This window comes from Geotrypetes seraphini, chromosome 2 (assembly GCF_902459505.1).
Source record: "Geotrypetes seraphini chromosome 2, aGeoSer1.1, whole genome shotgun sequence".
In the NCBI taxonomy this organism is placed as follows: domain Eukaryota; kingdom Metazoa; phylum Chordata; class Amphibia; order Gymnophiona; family Dermophiidae; genus Geotrypetes; species Geotrypetes seraphini.
Window position 1 is genome coordinate 109,616,414 of NC_047085.1, and position 17,824 is coordinate 109,634,237.

The 17,824-nt window shown below is 42.3% G+C and overlaps 1 protein-coding gene across 1 annotated transcript in view; it reads right to left on the reverse strand.

Annotated features, from left to right (window-relative positions):
- Positions 1-17,824, reverse strand: part of NKAIN3 (sodium/potassium transporting ATPase interacting 3) — an 814,348-nt gene that overhangs the window by 468,984 nt on the left and 327,540 nt on the right. Inside the window, exon 2 of the mRNA XM_033933437.1 lies at positions 3,340-3,477. Coding sequence (XP_033789328.1) covers positions 3,340-3,477 — 138 coding nt within the window. The remainder of the gene's footprint in view (positions 1-3,339; positions 3,478-17,824) is intronic.

Here is a 17,824-nt window from a genome sequence, read left to right on the forward strand (position 1 = left end):
CCCAGTTGGGTTAATCCTGGTCTCTCTCTTTACAACTTTCTCTCAGTGGTTGTCTCCTAAATCCTTTTCCAGGATCTCATACTCATTTTCTTCACTCTCCATTATTTTCCCTTCATCTCCTCCATCTAACATTGACTTTTCTTTTTTTTCTCTATTTCTCTCATTTGACTTTTATACCTGTGGCGTACCAAGGGCAGCCAATCAGACTCTGACTCTCCACCAACTGACTTGGGCAGCCAATCAGATTTCGACTTACCACCAACTGACTTGGGCAGCCAATCAGATTCTATAGTAAGCTCATGCCTGCAGATTTACAGTAAGGAACTCACACTAACGGAAACACACAAAATTAAGCTTTAAAAAAAATCCTTGTTTTGGGGTTAAACCACTTTAAATCATGTCATAGCACTACATTAACCTGAATTTTACTTCCCAAACTCTTTAAACCCTTTAAATGTTTTAAATTACTTGCAGGTGTACAGGAAATTGCACTGAAAACTGACATTTGTGGGCATTTCTGAACCCCCCCCCCCCACCCCTCCTCTGGGGCTTTACTAAAGAAAATATTAATCACAGGTTACATTAAAGGCTCCTTTACTAAACTGCAGAAAATCTTATCACAGGCTGGTGAGGTAAAAGCTCCAATGTTCATTCAATTTCTATAAACATTGGAGCATGGATGTGGGATGTGGATGTGCCAGACATTGCAACAGAGTAGTGGGGCATTGTTGTAAACTTCACAAAAAGGGTGCCACGAACATTTTGCCACAACTCCCTTGCAGGTCATGGTGAGCCCCCCAAAACACTCCAAAACCTACTATACCTAACTGGCTACAACCCCAATAGCCCTTATGGCTGCAGGTGCCGCCTATATGGCAGTACAGTAGGGTTTTGGTGGACTCACATTTCCCACCATGAATGCAGTGGTTAGAGTATAATAATAATAATAATAATTTTATTCTTATATACCGCCATACCCAGCGAGTTTTAGGCGGTTTACATCAGTTAGATTAGGATCCGCGTTGACAGCAGATTTACAGCAATTTGTCAGCTATATGACAATTTTAACCGAACTTGATAGAGGAGGGAGGGAGATTGGGGGGGGGGTCGGGAAAGGAGCAGCTATCGTGGAGGAGGGTAAGAGCAAGGGGCAAATTGGGGGGGGGGGCGAAAAGTATTGAAGATTGGGGGTTCCTTAGGGGTCATGTTCACTAAAAAGGTGAGTTTTAAGTGATTTTCTGAAGCCAAGGTAAGTGGGGGCCTCGAGAATCATTTGGGCAAGCCATGAGTTCAGCTTGGCTGCTTGGAAGGCAAAGGTTTTGTCTAGGAATCTTTTGAGGTGACAAAGTTTTAGCGAGGGGAAGGCAAACAGCTGAATTCTACGGGATTTCTTGTTTGTGTAGTACCGGTTAACCCTTTCAGGACCATAAGGATCGTAGGCCAATTTTTGTGGTTTTGACGACATTTTTATGGTAAAAAGGGCTTGCAGATGCCAAAAAATTGATTTTTTTTGTGAAATATCATTATTTTTATTTAAAAAAATCACACTTCTGGCTTATGCACAGTGTGGCAAGTGAATCTTCTCATCAATCTGGCAACGACGCTAATGAATGAATGTCGAAACCAGTTTGTTTACATAAAGGCAGTATCATATGGAATCCGTACATATCAAATTTAGAACTGTAGACTATCCCAATCAAAATTTATAGGATTTTAAAGTTATGGGACAAATATGTCCCTTGGTCCTGAAAGGGTTAAAATGAGGATTGATGTAACTTGGAGAAGAACCATTTACCGATTTGTAACAGAAGCAAGCGAATTTAAAAATAACTCTAGATTCAAATGGCAGCCAGTGAAGTTGGTGGTAAAAGGGGGTGACGTGTTCCCATTTCTTTAGGCCGAAGAAGAGACGCACAGCGGTATTTTGGATTATTTTTAGTCTCCTGGTAGTTTTCTTCGTGGCGTTAAGGTAAATGATGTTGCAGTAGTCAAGAATGCTGAGGATGGAGGATTGTACAAGTAGGTGGAAAGAAGTGTCGTCGAAGTATTTTTTTATGGTGCGTAGCTTCCAGAGTACAGAGAAGCTTTTCCTGACCGTGAGGTCAGTGTGGTTTTCTAAGGATAAGTTTTTGTTGAGTGTGACTCCCAGAATTTTTAGGGTGGGTTCGAGGGGGTAAGTTGTTCCTTTCAGTTGAATAGTAGTGTCCTTGATTTTGTCATTGGGGGTGGCTAAGAAGAATTTAGATTTGTCGGGATTAAGTTTCAGTCTGAAGGATAGCATCCAGAGTTCAATTTGGTTGAGAATGTTTGTAATGTAATCAAGTAGTTCTTGAGAGAGATTGGTTAGTGGGATAGTTATTGTGATGTCATCTGCGTATATGAAAAATTTGAGCTTGAGGTTATGTAGGAGGTTACCTAGGGAGGACAGGTAGATATTTAACAGAGTGGGTGATAGGGGGGAGCCCTGAGGGACCCCGCAGGTGGCCTGGGTTCTCCTCTCTATGGTTCACTTGACCACCCCCAGACTACTTATGCCACCTCTGTGCAGCTCTACTAGGCTTTCCTATGCCAGGTGCTTATGTATGTATGTTTTTATTCAGATTTTTTTTTTGGGGGGGGGGGCAGTGATCGCTGGGCGAGTGTGTGGCGGTCTGTACTTTGTGTCTGCAGTGGCCTAAGTCACAACGTATAAATTCCATCCAGGCAGCCTCGTAAAACTTTCAGTTATTACTGCAGTAAGACTAACGGATCCTTTCATGAAGGCGCGTTAGGGCCTTAACGCGCAGAATAACGCGTGCTAAAATGCCGCATGCGCTAGCCGCTACCACCTCCTCTTGAGCAGGTGGTAGTTTTTCGACTAGAGCGCGCTTTAAAAACACTAGCGCACCTTTGTAAAAGGAGCCCCAAGTCTAGGACGGTCCATGTCCTGCCCAAATCCTGCTCTCACCACTCCTCCTAAAATGCCCCTTTCAGCTCTGGGCGTACAGCTGCATTCAGAGCCCTAAAAAGTCCCTGAATACGTCTAAAAACCCGTTTTGATTATTGACACTTGGACAACCTGTCTTTTAGGTCGTCCAAGTGCCGATTTAGCCGGGTTTTTAGACCTACTGTATTTCTGTTTCAATTATGAGCCCCATTTTATCTAATATAGTGGACTCTTACATACACCATCTCAACTAAATTCTGTGCCTGGCCTTAATGTCACTGAAATGTGCAAAACAGATAAGACAAAATGTGTGAATTGCTTTTGCTCCAAAGTCTGGCTTTCAGACTGACTAGCACTCATAATTTAAACAAATTAAAAACTGTGTTACAACATAAGAATAAAAATGCACTTACCACTACAATGTATCGTGGCCTGAACTGAATGGTTCCAAACAATCCCAATATGATAACTATTATATGAAGAAAATTTCCAAGAATGGGAGCCCATTGGTATCCAAGAAAGTCAAAGATTTGCCGTTCTAATGCTGCCAACTGTAAAAACAAACAAACAAATTATAGGTAAGTATGTTGCAGATCTTTAGCTCACGCTATTCTCTTTTTAAATTTGGCTATAATTATTTATTTTAAATTGGGAATTGCATTTCCTTATATTTTCTTGATTGGTAGAACACTACATACTGAACAGAGGTGGAAGTTATTTCCTCTTTTGTGGACTATATCATTTTTTTCCTTCTCCAATCTATCCTTTACCTTTTTCTATTGAGGTGTTTGATGTATTTAATGTTGTTTTGGGCAAAATGTATTTTTGTAATGCTAAGATAAAATTTAAATAGTCTAGAGAATAATTTTATAAAGGGTTTTTCTTTTATAAAATTGTGTAAGTTCATTAGGTTCTTATAAGTAAACTTTCCAAGTGTAGGCATTCCAAAGTATAGTTTGAGTAGAGCAGGGGTAGAGTTGCAATGCCTGGGAATACACTCCTCTCTCTATATTCATGGGGGTTAGGTGCAAAGCCAGTCCACAAATAAGAAATATTTGTGGATAACTTTATGGTCGACTCTGACCCACCCCTACCTCCCGGACCTCTCCACATCTTAGGGCTGACTCTAACCCACCTCCCAGAACTTCTTCACACCTTAGGGCTGACTATGACCCATCCCTACTTCCCTCTCACCTCCCAGCCCTCTCCACACCTTACTTAGGGCCAGCTCTGACCCACCCCCATCTCTCTCCCACCTCCCGGACCTCTCCACAACGTTTTGCTTCACTTATCTGGAAGGTGCTGTCACATAGCTGACAGCATGTTTTAGAAAGGAAACTACAAGGGGGTTGCTGGAAAGTTCTCAGCTCATCCAAGAAGAGAATGACACGGATATGGTTCAATCAATGATCTGAAACAATGCCAAAACATAGAATTATGTTTCTGCAAATTGGCACATAACAAAATAAGATAACACTCTTTACAGCTACAGTGGTAAAATAACACTCAGAATTTAGGAAGCTGGTTGTTTGGACTTTTCAGCACCCCCTCATTTTAACTTCTGTAATTGATGAGCAAAGGAACCTTATGAAGAAACTGATTTATTAAAGTTTCTTTACCCACAGGCACATAATAGGGAAAAAAAATTGTAGGCTCTGTTTGGTTTATCTCCCAAATATATAATTGAGCTTTTTTCTTTTGCAACCAATAGACATAAGAGAAATTTTAATTTTAATTTTATTTTTCCGCCTGTTAGAGGCTGTAAATTTTAAAAAAACATCATCAATACCTTCTTTCATATCAAGCAGCATTATGGGGTAAGGATCTGGAATATCTGCTTATGCTTTCTGACTCTTATGTGGAATTTAGGAGACATTTAAAGACATATATTTGTTCGTGAAACACTTAGGGCTCCTTTTACGAAGGCACGTTAGGGCCTTAACGCGTGGAATAGCGTGCGCTAAAATGCCACATGCACTAGCCGCTACCGACTCCTCTTGAGCAGGTGGTAGTTTTTCGGCTAGCGCGCGCTATAGCATGTGCGAATCTGGTGCGTGCGCTAAAAACGCTAGCGCACCTTCGTAAAAGGAGCCCTTAGCCAGTTAACTGGGAAGGACTTTGTAATGGACCACCTAGATCATTATAGCATTCTTTTAATTATTTGCTTACCTAATTTTTCTAATTTTATCTAACTTTTTCTTTTAATTATAATTTTTAAAAATTTTGTAAACCGCATAAAACTTTGCGGTACTGCGGTATATAAACTGATTATTATTATTATCAATTCTAAAGAGAGGACATTCCACACACATACCCCCACCCTCACCCCTAAATTCATTGGGGACAACGTTGAAAGGGGGGGAAAGGAGAAGCGAAAAAGGTCTTAGACACTGGCTGCTAGATTTAATGAAAATTTGTTGAGGTCTGTACTACTACATTGTCCTTGTTCAACCTTCGATTTGCGTTTCTGTTTCCCTTTGATCTGCCTTGTCCTTGACTCTGAATATAGCCAGGGCTCAGTTTCTAAGAGGAAACCAAAAAATAGCACCAAGTCCTATAAGAACTATCGAAAAACCACAATAGGACAGTTGAGATGGCTTTCTTGAGGGATCAATAAAGAAATGTGCATCTTTCCTTCAAAAAGCAGTCTCAAAAAAAAGCAGTCTTTATTGATTAAAATAAACCCAAGGATCCAAGTTTCAGCAATACAACATTGCCTTCATCAGGCGTTAACCTCTATGACATATTTCAATTGCAAACACTTGTTTAGAAATGCAACCATGCATCCCAGAATTCCTTTAGAAAGGCAAATGGCAACTTTTATCAAAATAACAAGTGATTCTCTATGGCAGGGGTCTCAAAGTCCCTACTTGAGGGCCACAATCCAGTCAGGTTTTCAGGATTTCCCCAATGAATATGCATGAGATCTATGTGCATGCACTGCTTTCAATGCATATTCATTGGGGAAATCATGAAAACCCGACTGGATTGCGGCCCTCAAGGAGAGACTTTGAGACCCCTGCTCTATGGTGTCTTCTCATGGAATAATAATAATAATAATAATAATAATTTATTTTCTTATATACCGCCAAAGCCATGGTAGTTCGAGACGGTTTACAACAAGAGAAGCTGGACAGTCAGCGATAAGTTACAAAATAGAATCAATGAATACAAGTACACTGGAAGCAAGTACAAATAAGAGGCGCTGGACAGTCAGCAATAAGTTACAATATAGAATCGTTGAATAAAAGTACACTGAAAGCAAGTACAAATAAGAAGAGCTGGACAGTCAGCGACATAGCTATGAATTGGTATACAGAATACGAGAGATAATGAACAACAAATTCTTAGGTGACAAATCGGTTGAACAGTTTCGTTTTTACTAATTTTCGGAAGCCTTGATAGGAAGAGGAGAGCATGATAATGTTACCCAGCCAGTAGTTCAGTTTACCTGCCTGGAAGGCTAGAGTTCTGTCCAGGAATCTTTTGTAACGGCAGGCCTTTATTGTTGGGTGTGTAAATAAGTGGATTTTACATCTGTCTGTACTAAGCTGAGCAGGAGTCCTCCACCCACAGTCTCACCAATAGAGGGTGTTGTTTTACTGTCACATTTTCAATTGTGAGGGACAGGCAAGTTCTGCAGGACTTCAGGGAACATACCTGTTCTTAGCGACTGAAAATATTCCACCCCCTAGTGGTAGCAATGCAGCTGGAGGACACCTGCTCAGCTTAGAGGGAACAGTGAATTTTAGGGGCCAGATGTTAACTTTTGGCCACAAAGGTTCATTCATTATTTTGATATAAGTTATCACTGACTGGGTGATTCCCAAATTTCCAGAGGCACATAACCAGGTAGGGACACTGAAAATCCAGGGAGTCCAGTGCAGCACTATCCGATTAGGGCCAAGGCAGTCTCGCAGCAAGCCGGAAGGCACTCAGTTAATGGCGATTTTCAGTCCACTATTCAAGTGATAATCCGGTAAAATTTAGGACAGCAAAAAAAGCTGCACTAAGCATGTCTTTATGGTCATTCAGAAATTGGTCTGAATATTGACTAGCATCAAGTTAACTTCTGACATTCAGGTGAGACCCCAGTGCTGGTGCTTGTGATTGAATGTCCAGGTCAAAGTTTGCCCAGAGTAGTCGGGGCCTAATTCTTATAAACGGCGCCTAGCGGTTGATTGACAACCGTGCTGAGCAATGCCTACAATGTGGACGCCACTCAGCACGGTTGTCAATCAACCACTAGATGCCGTTTATATAATCCTGCCTAGTGGCGACTAGGCATACTTAGGCGTCCTGGAGATAGGCACCAGTATATTAGGCCTGGTAACACCTAAGTTAATCATGCCTATTCTCAACCCCCTAACCACGCCTACTTTTCAAGTAGGTGTCGGAAGGCACTTTGACTTAGATGTCGCTAAGCGCTGTGCAGAATTGGAACACCTAATTTATTAAGTTTTTAAAATTAATTATTCAATTGACTTCAATGGTATGGTCAATTACCAGGTCATTTAAGCTATTGGATTTAATTTAGGTTAGGCAGGGATTTTAGTTAGGTGTTACTAGGCGGTGCCTAAATAGAGCACCATTTATAGAATCAGGCCCTCAGCACCTTTAACTTTTCTGACTGCCAGAAGGTGAATATCATGCTTCATTATATAATTTTGTTAAAATTGCAATATGTTAAATGTTATAGCACATATTCATTTTCTTTTTTTTTTTGACAAACAGGTAGAGGAATAGCATAATGGTTACAGCAGTGGGCTGAAGACAAGGAGACCCTGGTTCAAATCCCACTGTGGTTTGTTGAAATCTTGGGCAAGTCATTTAACTATCCTGTACCTCATGTACAAGCTCAGTTTGTGAACACTCCAGGGACAGAAAAGACCTACCGGGATGAGTGTGCATTGCTTTGAAGGCTTTCAGGCTTGCTGAGGTATATAAGAAATTACAGGATCCTTTCACTAAGCTGCGGTAAAAAATGGCCTTAGTGCATTTAGCCAGGTCTTTCCCACATGCTAAGGCCATTTTTACCACAGTTGCAAAAATGTCTTTTTTTGATTTCTTTGTATTAGCATGCGGCCATTTTGACAACTTACCATGTGAAGTGTAGCTCACTGGTAGAGCTGCTGCCTCTATACCTAGAGATTGTGAGATCAAATCCCAGTAGTGCTCTTTGTGACCCTGGGCAAGTCACTTAATTTTCTAGTGTCCACTACTTTGAAATGCCAAAGCCACAAAAAGGTGGTATACAAGGCCCCCTTCCTCCTATTTTGTAGACAGTAAGGGCTCGTACAGTATTTCTGTGCTATGGACTAACCCAGGATTCTATATAGAGAGGTGAAATTTAATCTCAGATTCATGATGAGCACACAAATGGGTTAACTAGCTGTTAACTATCAATTAATTGACCTTAGCAATCAATTATTGATGTTAGGTGGCAATAATTTGGGTTGTGAGCACGTCTGCCTGAATGCAATTCTATAACACCAGGCTCCTGAATCCTATAGGAAGGAACTCAAAAGTGTGGCATGGACAGGGGAGGGACCCATACCTCTTCAAATCTTTGCCAGCAGTCAGCAGGCTTTCCTACTCCTGCTTGCTCCAGCTGCACCTTCGTTCTGACATCACCTCCTGGTCCCCTGAACAGGAAGTGATCTCAGAGGGAGAGATGTGCATAGGACGGCCTGCTCGCTGCCTGCAAAAATTTGAAGAGGTAGGAGAGGGTAGAAGTGCTAAGAGACCCCTCCCATCACCGGCGCCCCCACCAAGTTGGGACCCAGGATGTTCTGTCCCACCATAACCCTTTACTATGCCACTGATTCTCCTCAGACTGGCCTGTTCATTAGGCAAATTTTCCACACACTCTGTGACACATTCATTTCTGACTTAATCACTGCCTTCATTAAAAGTCCCTGTCGGTTTTCACATCACCAGTGGTGATTGGTCCTGCGGACTGCGTGGTGTTAATTAAACAGCTGAACTATTGATAAAAGTGTTGAAGGATCTGACTACACCTTTAACATACTTTAACAGCTCAACATGCTGTTTCCTCATTAAACACCTCCAGTAACTCATTCATATTTATCTTCATATTTTCCAACAATAACTGGGTGTCTCAGTGAGGCTCATGAGATCTGTTATTCATGCAGTGTCCTACGTGATATCTTGTTCAGACCTAGGAAGTAATTGTTCTGGAAGGGCTAATGGTGCTTTAGATTTTAGATCTTGTACAAGCAAATCTGTGAAGCTGAAAGCTATGTCATCGGTAGCTTCACTACCAGCAGGGCCTCCCGAGGTGGACATGTTTCAGCAGAGATGTCAAACTAATGATGTTCCACCCTTCTGGGCAGCAGCAGATGGACAGTGTTGGAGGTAGAGGATCGCGTTTGATGCAACAACGGCAACAACTTCGAATTTATACTGCGCAGAAGAAAGGCCCGGCAATCTACTTCTGAATTCTGCCCAGAAAACTTGATGATATCATCAAGTTGCTACTAGGACTCGAACACGGGTCAGTGGCACCTAACACCAAGCACAGCAACATCTGGTCTCCCCATAATGTATTTTTCTTTATTTGTAACTAAATGAAATTTTCACTGGTGTATAAGTTACGTGTAAATCTCTGGTTGATTATTTAAGCGAGCTGTAAAAGTTAATAGTAGAATTTTGTAACTAATTCTATGATTGACGGGCAGCCAATGTGCATTAATTAACAGAGGAGAAACATGGTCCTTACCACCTACTATTTAGTTGATGCTAGGTACTCCCATAGTAGCTCTGCATGATCAAGTTAGCACACTTACAGTAAATCTTAATATGCTAGCTGGATAATGCAGAAACAGCCAAAAATATTTTTTTTAAATCTGTAATGCATGAGATAGTACACACAGCCAGGCAAAAATACTGCAAAATGTTTTAACATGCTTGCAGAAGCCTTTTCTCGCACGCTAATCATACGTTAAATGCTTAACACCCTTTAGTAGAAGGGCCGCTTTGTGGCCCTTATTTATCTTGGTCAACACTAATCTAGCTATCTATAGTAAACAAAGTAACAATCACATATGTAGCAATCATATCCTGAATGGAAATTCCGCCTTGCTACTCAAACCTATTCACTTCCTCATGGTCCTTCTCGACCAGAAATCTTAGTAAGCTCCTGTTGAACTTCCCCACAACAAAAGGCCTCAGATACAAACATATTTTCAACACAATGTTTACATATATTGGCACTAAGACATGGAACAACCTCCCAACAACCATCCGATCTGAACCAAACTCCCTCACGTTCTGAAAGAAACTTACCTCTTCGACACTATACTCAACACTTCTTGCTGGATCATAGGACACATTCTTCAACCTCAAATAAACTTATCACTTTTCAGAACAACAATACTAGTAGTGCAGAAATTTAAATTCCAAGAAGAGGAATAGAACAGGTTTTAAACTAAGAAGAAGGGGAAAGCCGACAGTTGACCAAGTGTCGATGATTTGGAAAAAGGTATCCCGAGAAGATACTGAGAGGGAAAAATGCTGAGAAGAATCAACGGGCAAAAAACAAGACTTGACAGACCAAGAGGATGATGAGAAGAACGTAGCACAGGGGGAAGACACAATGGGCAAAAAGCAAGAGCTGACAGTTCGAGATGAGGATGATAAGAAGAACGTAACACAGGAAAAGAAAATGAAGACAAAAAAACACCAGGATTTAAACTGCATGTATACTAATGCAAGGAGCCAAAGGAACAAAATGGGAGAATTAGAAGTCATGGCCAAAAATGAGAACCTAGACATCATTGGAGTCTCTGAAACATGGTGGAATGAAGAAATCAAATGGGACATAGTACTACCAGGGTACAAACTTTATCGCAAAGACAGGTCAGGTCAGAAAGGAGGAGGAATAGCCCTATACATAAAGGATAACATGCACTCGACCAGAGTGGACACAGTGGCGACGATCGACAAATTGGAATCACTATGGGTTAAAATACCAGGAAGAAATGGGCCCGAGATAAAGATGGGCCTGTACTATCGTCCACCTGGGTAATCTGAAGCAAGCAACAAAGAAATGAAAGCCGAGATGAGGCGAGAATGCAAAAGCAGTAACACGATTGTTATGGGAGACTTCAACTATCCCAGGATAGACTGGAGTCTTGGAAACTCAAAATGTGCTAGAGAGACCAGATTCCTAAAGGCTTTACAGGACTGCTTCATGGAGCAGCTTGTCAGAGAACCGACGAGAGGAAATGCCACTCTGGACCTTATCCTCAATGGGCTAAGAGGACCTGCAAAGGAAGTGGAAGTAGTGGGACCATTGAGAAACAGCAATCACAACGTGATCAAGTTCAAAGTTGAAGTAGGAATATCGAAAGGGAAGAGAACCGCAGCGACAACTTTAAACTTCAAGAACGGAGTTCTTTATTTGGCAATCTGAATCCTAGCAGTAGTACTAAAAGACTACTACTAATGGTCAGCAGTGTCTTTCTAATGAATGCAGCTGCTTGGGCAGGAGTGAGTGTGGATCACTTTTGCCCCATCACTCCTCCCCACCCTAACCTCTTGAAAAGTGTTATTGATGAGAATGGGGAGATGGGGCAGGCCTTTTCTTGGAAGGGCAGGGCTACAGGGAGGGGAAGAACTTCAGGAAGGAAGGTTTCTAAAAAATGTAGTTTTCCACTGGGATAGGAGGTAATCAGGCTCAATGAGCCACAAGGGATAGAAGGCCCCATCCCAGGGAGATCTCCCATCAAGGTTGGTGAGTCCTTTGATTTTGCCAAGCCATCACCCCACAAACAATACTATGTTTTCCCGGCAGCAGTTGAAAAGATAAAAGATCTTTTTTTCTGAGAAAAAGGATCAAAAAAACATTTTAGTGAACCTATTTTTGCTTTTTTTGGCATTAATGAGATGCTTTGTATGATTTCACAGCACAGCAGTTCATTAATGCAAAGCTTATACAAACTTTGTATGGCATATGCTTTATGTGACAGTTCACTGTCAAGAAGTGTTTTCTCAGTAGTGTACTTTTATGAGAAAATAGCAAAATGTGCTTACATGTCAGCATTTTTATGTGCTTCCAGCTATTCTGCACTATGTTTAACATGAAGTGCAGTTTTGCAAAATCGCTTTGCATTTTAGTACATGGAGCCTCAAGGAAGGACAAATCCCTTTAGGGTCCACTATAAAGCTTTCAGTATGCTCATTAAAACATTCAGAGGGTAATTTCATAGATAAGATGCTAATATTTACTCAGCAAACATTTGTGCAAATGACTAGAATAATAGTATTTTTCCAAGGACAAGCAGGTATTATATTCGTAGGTGGGCGACACTATCCATGGATATGGACAGTCAAAAAGCGTACTGTCACTTTAAAACTTTAAGGCTGTTCATACTGCATATGTGTTGGTGTCTTTCCACCCAACGTTGGCTTGTGGGACCATCTGTTTTTAGTTTTTCATGGAACTGTATTTTAGAGTCTAAGCATGTCAAACTTCATTCCTTTTTAGCCCGGAGTCTATAAACGGCATCCTGATTATAGGCAGTGGAAGGCATCCTACTGCTGTCTAACCAGCACATTTAAAAAACAACAACAATGAAGGCACAATGGAGCCTAGGAAGCCGCACAAGGCCACCTAAGCTCGCCTAAGGCTAGATGTGGACTTAGGCGGACCTAGGAGGCCGTACGTGTCTCCCTAGGCCAGCGGGAGATATGTACAATGTAGGCCAGCAAAATGCTAGCCTACATTGTAAGTAGATATGGCCACTGAAAGGAGATATGATTGAAGTCTGCAAAATCCTGAGTAGAATAGAACGGGTACAAGTGGATCGATTTTTCACTCCGTCAAAAATTACAAAGACTAGGGGACACTCGATGAAGTTATAGGGAAATACTTTTAAAACCAATAGGCGGAAATTTTTTATCACTCAGAGAATAGTTAAGCTCTGGAACGCATTGCTAGAGGATGTGGTAAGAGTGGATAGCGTAGCTGGTTTTAAGAAAGGTTTGGACAAGTTCCTGGAGGACATAGTCTGTTATTGAGAAAGACATGGGGGAAGCCACTGCTTTCTCTGTATCGGTAGCATGGCATATTGCTACTCCTTGGGTTTTGGCCAGGTGCTAGTGACCTAGATTGACCACCGTGAGAACGGGCTACTGAGCTTGATGGACCATTGGTCTGACCCAGTAAGGCTATTCTTATGTTCTTATCATGGCAAAGGATCTCCCTGCAGCAATAAGTTTATAGGCTGACTGTCCCCCCCTCATGATCATGGCAGGAAGGATACCCAGTCCCTCCTGCCCAGCACCCCCTCCCTCACGATGGCAGCAGGAGGGATACCCAGTTCCTCCTGCCTGGCACCCCCGCTCACACACATGCGACTGCAGGCAGGCAGGCTTGGCCGGCTTGAGCAACTTACTTTACTAATGCACCGCGAGGATAAGGGGGTGGGGGATTCTTCGGCTGCACGAGGGGGTTCTGAAGGGTGGTGAGGTGGCAAGAGGGAAGGGTGGTAGGGGGGAAGGGAAATGGGGAAGACAGAGTGGGGAGAAGACAGAGATACCAGACTATGGGGGGAGCGGAGGAAAGAAGATGGGTGCCAGACCAATTGGGGGGGAGGGATGAATGGAGAGGCACAGTAACAGAGCAAATGGAAGCCGCTGAGAAAAGACAGACAGTGGATGGAAGGAATTGAATGAGAAGATGAGGAAAACAGAAACCAGACAGCAAATGTAGAAAAAAAATTTCTATTTCCTTTTTTTTTGCTTTAGGATAAAGTAGTATATTAGTTGTGATAATAAAAATTTATAAGTAAAGCCCTGCTAGCTGAACATCTCTTTCTCTAGTGCAGCAGCCAGAACTTTGATTTATAAGGAAGGAATAAGCTAAATATTGCAGTACTGAGGCTTGTATGGATGCTGCGGTGAAGGGGACGGCGGGGATGGAGAGGTGAAGGGGACGGCGGAGGCGGGGATGGGGATGGGGATGGGGACGGGGCAGTGAAAGAGACGGTGGGGATGGGGCGGTGAAAAGGATAGTGGTCCAGGGACAGGGCGGTGATGGGGACAGAATTTTTCCCTATGTCATTCTCTAGTGACAATGTAATCTGTAACTAGGTGGTACTTTAGGCTACTGAACTAAAGTATATAAGTACCGTCTGGCCTAAGCTCCAGGATGGAACTATAACAGTAGCTGGCCACTCTGTATGTTATCCATTGGCTCAATTTGCTGACTTTTGTCTATTACTAATAAACCTATATTATATACGGCAATTGGGTTGTCGTAGTAAGGGCAGTTTCTGAAAAGGTTAGCAGCGCCTTTTCATCCCCCAGAAGTCTGAACACCCCATAGCAGCTGTTAGGGCTCTTATGGCATGTAGTCACCTGGAGCCTACCTGTGAAAGACCCCATAGGAGACAAAGTACATGAGAAGGACAATATGTACAGCCCCCTAACTGCTGTGCGTGCCATAGGTCATCACATGCAGGAAGAGCTATGAGATCCAGCCTCCCCTGGCTTGAGAACCCACAATATGAATTGGCTACAGGAGCACATACTGTGCCGTGAAAGTGACTTAAATAGTCCATGCTGTCCCAATTACTAAGATGCCACCCTCTTTTCTGGCATGCCGGGACCGTTGGGGTTGGACCGCAGGGTCTCTGTTTGCATACTTGCAGTTGCGTAGCTATTGTTTGGCGCTTCGTTCACCAGAGGGCAGCTTACCCACTTTCACTTCCCTGGATCAACAGTTTTTGTCCGCCCCATCTGAATTCAACACGCTCTCGGAGTGGTATAAAGTGGGGAGGGAAAGACGGTCTAGTAGGCTCCTTGATGCTATTGCAATGGTTTGGACTCTAGCTTTGGGAGAGCAGGTTACTGCCGATGAATTAGTTCTGTGTTTTCAGGAATGTGCCTCTGCCTCCCCTAATGTGAGTCTACGGGAAGTATATCTGCAGATTCTGCACCAATCTTATTTAACGAGATGCAAGGGGCGACAGACGGGGTTATGGCTTGATACTGCAAAGTTTGCATTAATGAAAGTGCAGACTTGTAGATAATCCCAGATATCGAAACAGCATGCTGGACCCGCGCTGCAAGTGGAAAAGTTGGAAAAAGTCTTTGAAAGGCCAGAGCTGCGCATGTGGCAGACACCAAGAAGACTCCTTAACTTCCCATGAGAAGCACAAGTAAACATAGAAACATAGTATTACCCAGACTATGGATAACATAAAAACTCAGAAAGTAGTTGCCCTCCTAACGCCTTCTACAACATGGAATGTCTTTTCAATGTAGCCTTGGGCACTCCAAGTCTATATGTGGCATAGCATAACCCCCTTTCCCCCACCCCAGAGTCTTACTGCATGTTCACCCTATGCTGTTTAAAGTAATCACCAAGATCGAGACCTGCCCAATGCACACTCTTGAGCCCATGGGAACTAAAAAAAGAAAGTGGTACTACTGCCGACACATGAGAGGCCTAAACTGCGGTCCAATAACTTGAGAATTCAAACTTGCTGCTGTGCAGGAAAATTTGGTCCAAATACTCGGATGGCTGCTTTTTTCCAAATGCCTCCAATTCTTTTTTAATATGAGGAGGGAGGTAGGAGTGCCAGACAACACCAAATTCTGTTTTTTCCAATGTATGTAGCTTAGGTAGAATACAAATATTTAAAATAAACAGAAAAATTGCCAGTCTTTTTTCTAACTACAAACATTAAAGTTTCCATCTCTGTGTTCTCAATGGCATAGAATGGCTGAAAGCTGAAAGGAGAGAGAAAAAAAAAGAAAGAAAAATCAGTGGGAAAGCAATTTTTTAAAAAGCTACCCTGAATCTTAGTTCAAAAAATCTAAGCTACATCTTGAGGAAGAAGACAGAGGGGACACACAACAGAGCTATCTCCTCACAGTTGCTCCAAATCTGTCACTACTTCTAGGGCAGCAGAGATTTATTCTCTCATTTCCCTTGTTTGCAGAGCATTTTATTCTGCTATTTTTTTTAGCCTTTTAGGAAGCAGCTACAAGCTATTAATCTGTACAGTGTTTTATAATTAGTGTTTTCACCCCTGGATGTGTAAAATGTGAATTTCTCACTTGGGAAATGTTTACCATAAGACGAAATGCATAAAAATATTCTTCAAATTGTTAAAAAGGTGAGTGCAACTCCTTTTTTGCAGGACATTTTTCCATCTTCAGAGGCTGCAACACATATTCTGGAATGGGGAATAGATCACTCACTCTTCTCTTCACAAAAATACGCCAAACATTGAATTTTATTCCAAACCAGAAAATTAAGCTAAAAATCAGCAGAAATAAGAGAATAGGGATATCGCAGGAAACAGTCTATTTTTATCACAATCTAATATTCATAGTTGTATGCTCTTCCAAAGCTGAAAAATATCACCTTCCCACAAAATCACTTCCAAAGCTTTCTCAATGATCTGCAATTCTGTTAGGCATCTCTTAGGCGTTTTTGCTTTACATCAATTCTTGGAACCTCTTCTCTCAAAAAACAAGAATCAGAAATCTTGGAACAGTGCAAATTGGCAGCTCTGAATGTACCAAAAAGAACACTGCCAATGTTCCCTTTGGGGTCTTCCTACCAATGCTGCTATGCTCTTCTTCTGATGCCTTGGGGTCTTTTCTGCCAATGTTGGCTTTGCCTTACCCTTCTCTTAATACCATGGGACCTTCATTCCACACTTTTTGCCAAAAGGAGTTACCCAGGTTGGAGCAGCTACTTCACAGTTCTCTCACTCACTGGTATACCAAGGAGGGGGGAGGAAGCAGATCATAAGGGGGTGTTCCAAGAGCCGGCATCATGGTCAGGAACTTGTTTCCCTTCCAACAGAGGTAGCCTTCACAACTTGCTGCTCTTGCCAGTGTCAGGCCTTCCTCTCTGCCAGGTCCTGCCTTCATGGAAGCAGGAAGTAGGTGGGATGGGCAGAGAGGAAAGCCCAACATCAGCAAGATCAACAAGTTGTAAAGGCTATACTGCCAACGAGGAGGGAGGGTGATAAAGAAAGAGAGAGGGAGGGAGGTACACATTGGTGGCAGGGGAGGAAGAGGAGGAGAGAAATGCACCCAATTGGGGAGAGGGAAAGGGAGAAGGAAGACCAGGAAAGGGAGAGCAGAGAAAGATGTCAAACCATAGGGAAGGGAAGGGAGGGAGGGAAATGAAGGAAAGAAAGGAGATGCCAGACAAGGGAGGGGAGAGAGAGATGCCAGGGCATGGAGGGAAGGAAAGGGAAGGAGACAGAGATGCCAGACCATGGGGTGGGGTGGAAGGAAGAAAAGGAAAAGAGAGGGATGCAAGAGCATATGGAGGGATAGAGACCGAGAAAGCAAAATGGTGAGGGGGAGATGCTGAAATGAATCATGTATAAAAGAGAGAAAGCCAAACCACAGCTAGAGGTATTGGTCCACAATCCACATCAAGGAAACAAACTACAATGCAAACCAACAGACTACAGTAATGTCCAATCAACTTTATTGAAGATAACACGGAGTGTTCCATTCCTTTATAGGAAAGTAACACTTTATAGGTAAGGGGCACTTACTTCTGAAAATGTATATTTTTATTAAATGTATAAAACTGTTGCATAAATTTTAAAGTTCATTGTAATTAGCTTTGCATTTCCTTCTATCCCCTTCCTCTCACACTCTCCATATTCTTTTATCTGTCCATACTCCAGGATGGCTGACTTTCTTTCTCCCTCCTCCTTAAGAAACAAGCAACCTAAAGCTTGTTAACCCAAATCATTCTACAACTATCTGCTCTCACCAGACAAGCAACTCTCATCTCTTGCTACTTTGATTTTACCAGGGACACTTACACTTCTCCCTCCGAATTTGCGGTTTCCATATCTGCGGATTTGCTTATTCATGATTTTTCAGCTG